The following is a 9,487-nucleotide window of genomic DNA, read 5'->3' on the forward strand; positions in this document are numbered from 1 at the left end:
CATGCAACCCATAGTGGACGGAAATTTAACATGAGATGGAAACGGGCCGAAAACCGTAAGATACCCATGACCTAATCGCCGGAATGTTTCAGCAAAAGCTCAAGGTTACGATGTATGTGCTTACTAAGTATCGAGTTTTAGATGACACAAGTTATTATATGTTCTCGATGGAATGGTAGAAGCGTGGTCTACCGCAAGGTTATATCCTAACATCATATCATATTCACTTCATATCAGCTGAAATTCCAGTTCCAGTCACTTATCCCCATCTTCACGACATTGTGACGACACAGATGGTGAATGGACCGTGCGGTGGATAAAATCCATAATCGCCATGCATGTCTGATGGAAAGTGGCCAAAACGATATCCGCGTTGTTGATATTGCAACGACTTTGCAACGGTACTTGACTTTCGGTAAAATAGAGTTATGCCGAATTTGATTGAAGCAACCATTATTAATGGAAAGTACGCGGGTAAAAATGTATGTATTCCTCGAACACCAATGATTCTGACTGATCTTCCGTTTGACTTCAAACGATTGCAATTTCCAGTACGCCTTGTATTCGCAATGACAATTAACAAGTCGCAAAAACATTTTTTTCAAATGGTTATACATTGCGTGTTAACAAGTTGGGAATTCATCCTCTTTGTTTGTGTTAACGTCAGACCAAAAATCATAATAAGTTGTCTTCCAAAGAGCCCTTCAATAAAACGGATAAAATTGTCGGACACCTTTAATGCTTTTTGTAATCGAAATGAATTCAATATGCAGTCGTGAAATAAAATAAAAGTTTTTCCATTCAAAAATAAAACAAAACAATGTATGTTCTTCATCTTTTAATTGCCAAACGAAATGTTGCATAAAATGAAGCTATCTGGTGGCGAAACGGAGTTCGCCGGGTTTGCTAGTATAATATGAAGATAAATTCGAACGGATTAAATATATGGAATTGAAAGGCAAGCATCCGAAGGCGTTACACCCGACTCCTCCCACTGACAGATTATTCTCATATTCTCATTTCAAGCACCTTTTGTGAATTCATATTATGGGCCTTGTCATTCCGCCATTTATTAATTCCAATTTCCATTTCTTTCGGTTTCTTTTTTTGTTCCGGCAACGCTTAACATTTTTCGCTCGAAACATTGATTTTATGTTATGTTATTATTTAAACAATATCGATAATTAATATTTGATAATTGTCAAAATTTATGTTGTATTTTTTTTATATAATATATATGTATGTGTATATAATAATTTAATTAACTTTTTTACCAATTAAATATTATATATAAAAATGTATTGAAACGTAAAAAATCGTGTGTTATGTAAGTTAACACAAAAATCCACACATTTCATTTTATTTCCACTAATGATCTAAATGTTAAAGAGTTGAGAATTGTTGCTTTCAAAACCAAATCCAAACATCGATAGACAGTTTCGATTTTTTGCCAACACCGTTACAACTTAGCTCTGCATTTGCAGATATTTATCTGACTATGCCGAAATGATTGAAATTGAGTGATCTTGGATAAATTTATGTAAATGTATATTAAAACAAGCAACGGCTACACAAGTAATATAACCTATTTGTATCTGATAACAGTTCTTTTTATCAAGCAGCACAAAATCGGGTACATGTTCATGTTTTTACATACATATATATATATATGTGTACATGAATATGTGTGTGACCAAGTGAAATGTTCAACATCTACTTACATTTAAAAACGGTAAACAAGCGTTTATTTTATTTGTATAAATTTATACCATATTATTATTAGTAACCTCTTTCTAGATTACAAATGGATCTGACATTGGATAATTACTTTTCTCATCTTAATTCCCTGTCTGTTAAAATTGCTTGTGATATAAATGGAGTTAAATCAACGTATGACAGAGAAACTTGGCGTTCATTAACTTTGAAAAATCAAGAAAACGTACTGAACAGTTATTTTATAAAACCAGATGTACAAAATAAGTACAATAACAAATCGATTGCGAAAAAAGCTTCTCAAGTAAAGACTAACTTGGTTTATTCATATAACGGTCAGGATTTGCATACTTATGGTTATCAAAATATTGGTATGAAAATGTTGCATGATGAAACCCATGCTGGGGAGTGCAGGGATGAACATTCGTTTCCATTTAGTTATCGCACTAAATCTCAAATAAATATTCCATCTATAGAATCTATTAGAGCGGCAAGCACACTAACTGATGTCTCAAAATCCGTACAATCGATTCAATCTGAAGCTCTTAACAATACTACGAATCTATCTATTATAAATAATACCAAAACTCATTATAAGAGGGATGATTATCAAATTAAAAACAGTGTTGGACAACACGATAATGATAAGGAAAGTAATGAAACATCACAGTTACTATTAAAACGTCTTGGAACAAAAAAAAACATTTTGGGTGATTTCTCTGATAGTGATCCCGAATTTAAAGAAGGTAGCGGCCAGGAGGAGCGGGATAAACTTTTATCTCCGGCTCTACATATACCGCAAGGTTTTGACTTTCTTAATAATTGGTAAAACTAACAACTTATTCCTAATTCAAACATTTTTAAAATATAAAATTGTAATATCTTAAATAAATAAATAACAATACAGTGCGAAAATGCTTATTACAGGTTGGTAACTTCATATACATAACAGGACGTTGAAGTTTTTTATAGCCTTATCCTTTGCAATTGTATCTTGAAAACCAATCTGTTATGGTCAAAGCCGAACAGAAAAATATATAACATTTACAAGGAAAATCATATAGGTTCTTATATATATTTATGTATATAACAATTTGCCCTTTTAAAATCGTTGCTTTAATTACACTGTTCATCAGTTTTTTTGGCGGACAACCGCGAGCCATTGCACATTATGGTTGAGCCAGCTGAGCTGTTAATTATGCGGAGGAGTTCCTGGCACATCAAGCGAGTTCAAAAATTCCGTCGCATAGTTGTATTGAGAATTCATCAGAAGAGGCGTCATTTTGTAAAATGACTCTCATGTAGTGAAAATTGACTTCACTGCTTGACTTGACGCCACAGAGGACCATTTCAGGCAAGCATTAACCTCATAGGCAGCCGTAGATTTCGGGATGACAGGTAGTGTTTGACGAAAATCTGCGGTGAGCAATTTCAAAACCCCACCAAATAATCTTGAATCACCTCTATAATCCTTTCTAGATTAGGCTACTGCTCCAAAAGCTCGTTTATGCGCCATCATTCATCCCAAATTTGAATTTACATTCTGTCATTAATTTTGATGTCGCCGAATTTTTGTGCAGCAGCATCTTCAATGCGGAATGTGCAGTTCGACTACCTTCCAACAATGTGGCTGCAATTTCAGAACAGCCAGCGCTATATGTGATCTTGACCGAATAGTTGACAGAATCAGAGCGATTAAAATCTTAATTTATAGGTTGTCTTATAAAATTTCGTCAATTCTGAGGTAGCGTTTTTGAAAGGGTGAACCTGTGCATGTTGGGTCTGATTATTACGAATATTCATTTGCCAATTTGCAGCACGTGTACGCCGTCCAATTTTAGGTCATATAATAGCAAGCATTATTAAAAAAAAACTCACAAAGATCACTTGGGTAATTTTGCGCTTACGTTAACAGTGAGTTGTCAACATCTGTTGAGGCTCTGATTAATTTTCAAAAACAGATTTTCTTGAAAAGTTTAAACAATTGCAAAAAATGTCATCCAAATCGGTTTAGCCGTTCTCAACTGCCTATGTGAAAAACTATGATTTTATATTTTTATTTTATCCCGCAAACACCAAGTGATTGGCCTTGCGACTTGTTAGGAATACATACATACATACATTTTTACCCGCGTACTTTCCATTAATAATGGTTGCTTCAATCAAATTCGGCATAATTCTTTTACCGAAAGTCAAGTACCGTTGCAAAGTCGTGGTGGATTCAAATTACGCAATATCAGCAACTAACGGTCGCGGATATCGTTTTGTGCACTTTCCATCAGTTATGCAAGGCGATAATGGATTTAATGCACCATCTGTGTCGTTACAATGTCGTGAAGATGGGGATCAGTGACTGGAACTGGAATTTCAGCTGATATGATGGATAACATCATTGAATGAAATTTGTTCAGCAACTAAATTAGGATATGAGCATGCGGTAGTCCACGCTTCTAACATTCCACCGAGTACACATAATAACTTGTGTCACCTAAAACTCGATACTTAGTAATCCAACCATAGTAACCTAGAGTTTTTGCTGAAATATTCCAGCGATTATGTCATGGCTATCTTGCCATTTTTGGCCCGTTTCCAACTCACGTTCAATTTCCGTCCACTATGGATTGCATGTGATCCGGAGTTCCATAATTTCGCACGTACGTCATAGCGTCTTTAGATATAAGATAAAAGGAGAATCGTCAGACATCAAATATTCTGAACAACCCCATCTGAATGAATAGCACGCAAGTGAATATAGTCACAGTCCTCTTATCGTAGCTTAGCCTGATTGCATCGGATGAACGCTAAACGTTAGGTCTTACATACATACATGCCGACAGCGAATTGCTGGAACGGCAAACGGTACTTCAGAATGACATTCTCCTCATGTGTACAAATCATCATACGATACGCATAGTAATTCATTGCGCTTAGATTTAGTCGTTGATACGCCTGAAAATGCACATGTTCACCTGTTGGGGTACAATACACTCTTATGACAAAATTGTGCGTATCCGATGGCATTCATTCCAGTGCTGTTTTACTACTTATTTACTACTGCATTATTAGCGTATTTTTTCACGCTTGCAACTGTTCAATAATTCGTCTCTTTAACTGTTGTGTTCCCTGGCCCGGATTTTGGCCAAAACAATTGCATTATAAAGAGGATAGATTAAGCTATCTTTTCTCAAAATTTTATGACTTTCTTTTCAATGGGTACGAAATAACAGCTAAACAAAGTGGATATTTGCGTTTAATTTTTTCATTCTATTGGCAAAAATAAAAATTTCCTGCCCCTATGCGGGCAGCTATAGTCACATCGAAATGCTTTTAATGTAACTAGTAGAACCCAAAATTAAAATTTATTTTAGAAACAAATTTAAAAAGAACCCATTTTTCACAAGTTGTGATTTAAAACTTAGGGTACCTCCTCCGATCAAATTGAAAAAAAATTTAATTTAAATTTGAATATTTCGCTTTTACGTATAAGCTGTCCCAAATTCGCACTCTGATGTTTTTTATACCAAAATCAAATTTTTAAACTAATATTATTAAAAAAAATTGTTATAAAACTGCCTAAAGGCAGGCAAGAAATAAAATATACAAGCATTGACAAGCAAAAGTACAATTTAAAAAATTTGTGGCATACTTTTAGTGCCACACTATACAAGCATCTATAAAAATGATTTTTTTTGCTGAAAACTTTTAAAAATTATTGATTTAAAAACTTTTTTTTTTGTTTTTGTTTTAATAGAGACCATATTGGAAGTAAAAAACAAAAACTGCGGTAGATTGCTTCAAAGCTGTTCATGTAATTGAGAGAAATTTGAAATGAAAGGGCTTAAAACTGAAAAACTACTGCATTTAATGCAACAAATATATTTTTTTCTAATAAATATTATCTAAATATTTATTTCTGTAAAGTGAGATACAAATCGAATTGCTAGTTTTTTTTTTTAATGAAAAACAAAAAAAAAAGGAAATATTTTTCTTCCTTAAAAAAATATATTTTCTTTTACTAATTTCTGAACACATAAAATTCAATGTTTTGAAAATGTGCATGCAATATTTCAAGTTTCAAGTTGCAGAATTTTGGCCAAAATATGAACTTTCTGGCCCATAGTGCAGTGGTTTATGATCACTTAATATTGCAAATGGTCTGCCAAATAGGTATGACCCGAAATATTTTGTTGCCCAAACTATTGTTAATATTTCTTTCTCGATAGAAGCGTAGTTTATCTCATATTCGTTCCGAGTTCGGCAGCCGAAACAAACACGCTTGTGATTTTGTAACATTAATTATTTTTTGTAATTACTCGCATCAGTTGTCAGAGAGAAATGTTTTCAAAAGTCAGGGCAGATTATACCTTTAATACCTTTATACTTTAATTTTTCAAATGACTCGACGTAATTTTTGCATTTTACGTTTATTTCTGCTCATTTCTTTAACTTAAGGGTCATATTAACCATGATACAATTATAAAAGGTAGTTCCATAGCAATGAGTGCGAGTGACAGGGGCTCAACCTAGTAAGTGCGAGCTTTAAGTTTCCTTTTGTAATAAAACGAGTAGAACATTTTTATACCCTTGCAGGGTATTATAATTTCAGTCAGAAGCTTGCAACGCAGTGAAGGAGGCACCTCCGACTATATAAAGTATATATATTCTTGATCAGGATCAACAGCCGAGTCGATCTAGCCATGTCCGTCTGTCCGTCTGTCCGTCTGTCCGTCTGTCCGTTTCTAAGCAAACTAGTCTCTCAGTTTTGAAGCTATCTGAATGAAACTTTGTAGTTAGCCTTCTATATACTCTCACTCGTATATATGTCGGAACGGGCCGGATCGGACGACTATATCCTATAGCTGCCATAGGAACGATCGGAAAATTTTTACAAAAAAAATGTTAACTTTTTCAGTTTTCAATAGAATTGGTTCAAATTTGAGATATAGCCATTTTACTATACTCTACAATTTTGTATGAAATTAATACAATTAAATTTATAACTTTTTCAGTTTTCAGCTGATTTTCAAATCATTTTCAAATTTGAGGTATAGCCATTTTATTTAAGTCTTAAATTTTGTGTCAAATTTCATGAAAATCGGACGACTGTATCATATAGGTGCCATACAAACGATCGTTTGATGTTGAGGAAAAATGCAAATCAGTGAATGTAAAATTGCAAATATAATATGTATAGGTGAATGAAATGAAAGCAGGTATTCATTGTTTTTTAACACAAATATATATAATTTATATTGTATGGATTTCTATTCATGGAAGTTCTATCTGCAAGGGTATATAAACTTCGGCGTGCCAAAGTTAGTTTCCTTTCTTGTTTTTTTATAATTTAATTTTTAACAGTTTGGAGTTGGAAATGAGCCGTTGTTTTTGTTTTTGCGTGGCGAGCCTTTTGTTTAAATGCTTAATCCTAAAGTATATGCCCGTTTTAAAATAGATCAATTAAGTAGTGAAGCAAAATTACATGTTGCATGAGGGTTAATGTTTGAAAAAAAATTGTGCGCACACAACCTTTCACTACGCCAAACGAAGACGCACTGAAGCAAACCCCAACCCCTTTGACTGCCGAAGAGACTTCCTTCGTAATTGTATCGTGGGTTTAACTACCTTGGCAAAGTCTTTAGTCCCGAAAATGATTTTTTTAGCTTAGGAGTCTTAGGTAACGGAAAGTTGGTTATAGCGATAGTTTTTTTTGGTTTGGTTTTGGCTTTATACCATTAGTAGTGACAATATGTCCAAGGAATTCTGTTTCTTTCTACATGAAGTCAAATTTGTCTAACTGTAGGATACAGATGTATGGCCGTTTGGTTTAAAATACGATTTTCGCAATGAAAACTTCGTCCATTTGAATAGTGAAATATTGGCATCTACCTATTTTGTCTAATATTTCATCCATTCTGGGAATCGGCAATTTATCATTGACATTAATTTAATTGAGATCCCTGTTATCATCTACTTTTCTGAATTTCGGTTTCACCCAAATTGGTGAACAATACGGGGATTTCGATTGTCGAACTAAGTCGTTTAATATCCTTTATTTGTTTGTTAATCTCGCGGTCAACGCTTCGAGGATATTTGTATAGTTTACGAAAAAACGGATCTTCAAGATGAGTCTCGATGACATCTTCAATTGTACTGGTAAAGGTCAAATTTTTGCCTTATTTGTACTGAAGGTCTTAATATTCATAAAGGACCTCTAGGATGCTCTATTCTGAACTCGCTGCATGCGCGTGTTTCGTTGTAAATTGCGATGCTGACTATTTCGTCGTCAAACGGACTTGGGATCAATGTGCTTAGCATTTTTGTCCTCATTGTCATTGCTTTAGGTGTAAGGCATTCTGCAGGTGCGGTCTTTTCCTTCTTTAGTTTGAGAGTGAGGCACTCTTTCGGTGCGGTCTTCTCCTTTTGTTTCGGGTCAAGGCATTTTGTACCAGAAGAAGAATGATTTTGGTTTTGATTTGGTAAATTTTGAGGTTTAGTGTTAGTATGTGTTCAGACGAACACTAATATATAGATATAAGATTGTTGTGCTCCGATAATATTTGTTTAAATGCAGCGAGAGTCATATATGTACATATTTTATCGAATATTTGACGTGGGTGCACGCTGTACATGTAACCTAAGTACACTCCACTTAAAATAAGTCCCTTAGCGGGGGATCGTAAATAAGGTCCATGCCACTCCAGACGTCCTCGACACAACTGGGACTATTTAGTTAGGCCTCTGCATAGGTCATATATCGAGAATAAGTAGCCTATATAAACCGGAGCTGCGTCGACATAAAATTAGTTTCTTACAAAAACTCGACAAGGGAAGGTCTTTTTATTTGGAAGGCTTTTCAGTATGATTAGGTGTGGCGCAATAAGAACTAGAATTATAATATATTTGTTATTATAAAATCCTTGGTTATTCTATTGGGTTTTATTTCCCTCATTTTTATGTTTGTGCCGTTTAAATCTTTGTGAATATTGGTCTTCCGGGTTTGAGTCATAAAGATAGTGGCTTATTTAAATTTTGGAATCGCGTCAATATCAATAATAACAACTATTTAACTCGTTGTAGGGCGCTGTTCTCACAGGACCCAAAACAGTTTTATAATTTTATACACTAAACGAAAGCCTAAAACATATCCCTCCTCGCTTTCATTTGAAAATACTACCGCAAATAATAATCAGGCAATAGCCGACCTATTTTCGAGGATTTTTAAAAAACGTATTTAAACTATTTGGATTAAAATCAGGCTTATTCATACGTCATGACAAAATCGAACTTAATTTTCAGTCCTAGCTTTATCGAAAGCTCTTTTGTTTTAGATCTTCATAGTGTCAAGCCAGTTCACTCGCCAGGTCCCTACGGTATTCAGGTATTGTCCCGACGCCCTGTGCTATGTAATCTATACTGATTTTAGTAAAACATTTGACTTTGTTTACCATTCTCTCCTCGTTAAGAAACTCGATTAAATGGAATTCCCAGTTGATCTTAGTTGGATCTTAAGACAGGACGCAAAAGTTCTTTTTTTAAGAATAATTTATATAATGTTCTAAGGGTTTCTTCTGACGCTCCGCAAGGGAGCTATTTAGGTACCTTATTGTTTACATTATTTATATGACCTGCCCAAAGTCTTGACTAACTCCAGAGTACTTATGCACGGTGATGATATCAAGCTTTGCGTGCAATACAAGTACGTCGCATGCTGGCCGGATTTACAAACTCAATCGATCAATTTCTATATATTTTATTAGCTTTAAGCGTTCTTAAA

At 34.4% G+C, this 9,487-nt stretch overlaps 1 protein-coding gene across 8 annotated transcripts; it reads left to right on the forward strand.

The window, feature by feature from the left end:
• The first annotated feature begins 1,403 nt into the window (after positions 1 to 1,403).
• Positions 1,404 to 2,628, forward strand: LOC110185436 (uncharacterized). 8 transcript variants are annotated; one of them, XR_002319774.2, is made up of 3 exons: positions 1,404 to 1,540; positions 1,606 to 1,732; positions 1,798 to 2,628. XR_002319774.2 is itself a non-coding variant. In XM_086826574.1 (3 exons), exon 3 carries the CDS (start codon positions 1,805 to 1,807, stop codon positions 2,540 to 2,542), a length of 738 nt encoding a protein of 245 aa, XP_086682700.1. In that variant the 5' UTR covers positions 1,410 to 1,546; positions 1,623 to 1,732; positions 1,784 to 1,804; the 3' UTR covers positions 2,543 to 2,628. The 8 variants fall into 8 exon arrangements, 5 of the variants coding, with proteins under 5 accessions (XP_086682700.1, XP_086682695.1, XP_086682696.1 ...); XM_086826574.1 differs by having other exon boundaries at positions 1,410 to 1,546; positions 1,623 to 1,732; positions 1,784 to 2,628; XM_086826569.1 differs by having other exon boundaries at positions 1,410 to 1,546; positions 1,623 to 1,732.
• Positions 2,629 to 9,487: the final 6,859 nt, after the last annotated feature.

Source organism: Drosophila serrata, unplaced genomic scaffold, assembly GCF_035046125.1.
Source record: "Drosophila serrata isolate PLE 108 unplaced genomic scaffold, ASM3504612v1 contig_160, whole genome shotgun sequence".
Classification (NCBI taxonomy): Eukaryota; Metazoa; Arthropoda; class Insecta; order Diptera; family Drosophilidae; genus Drosophila; species Drosophila serrata.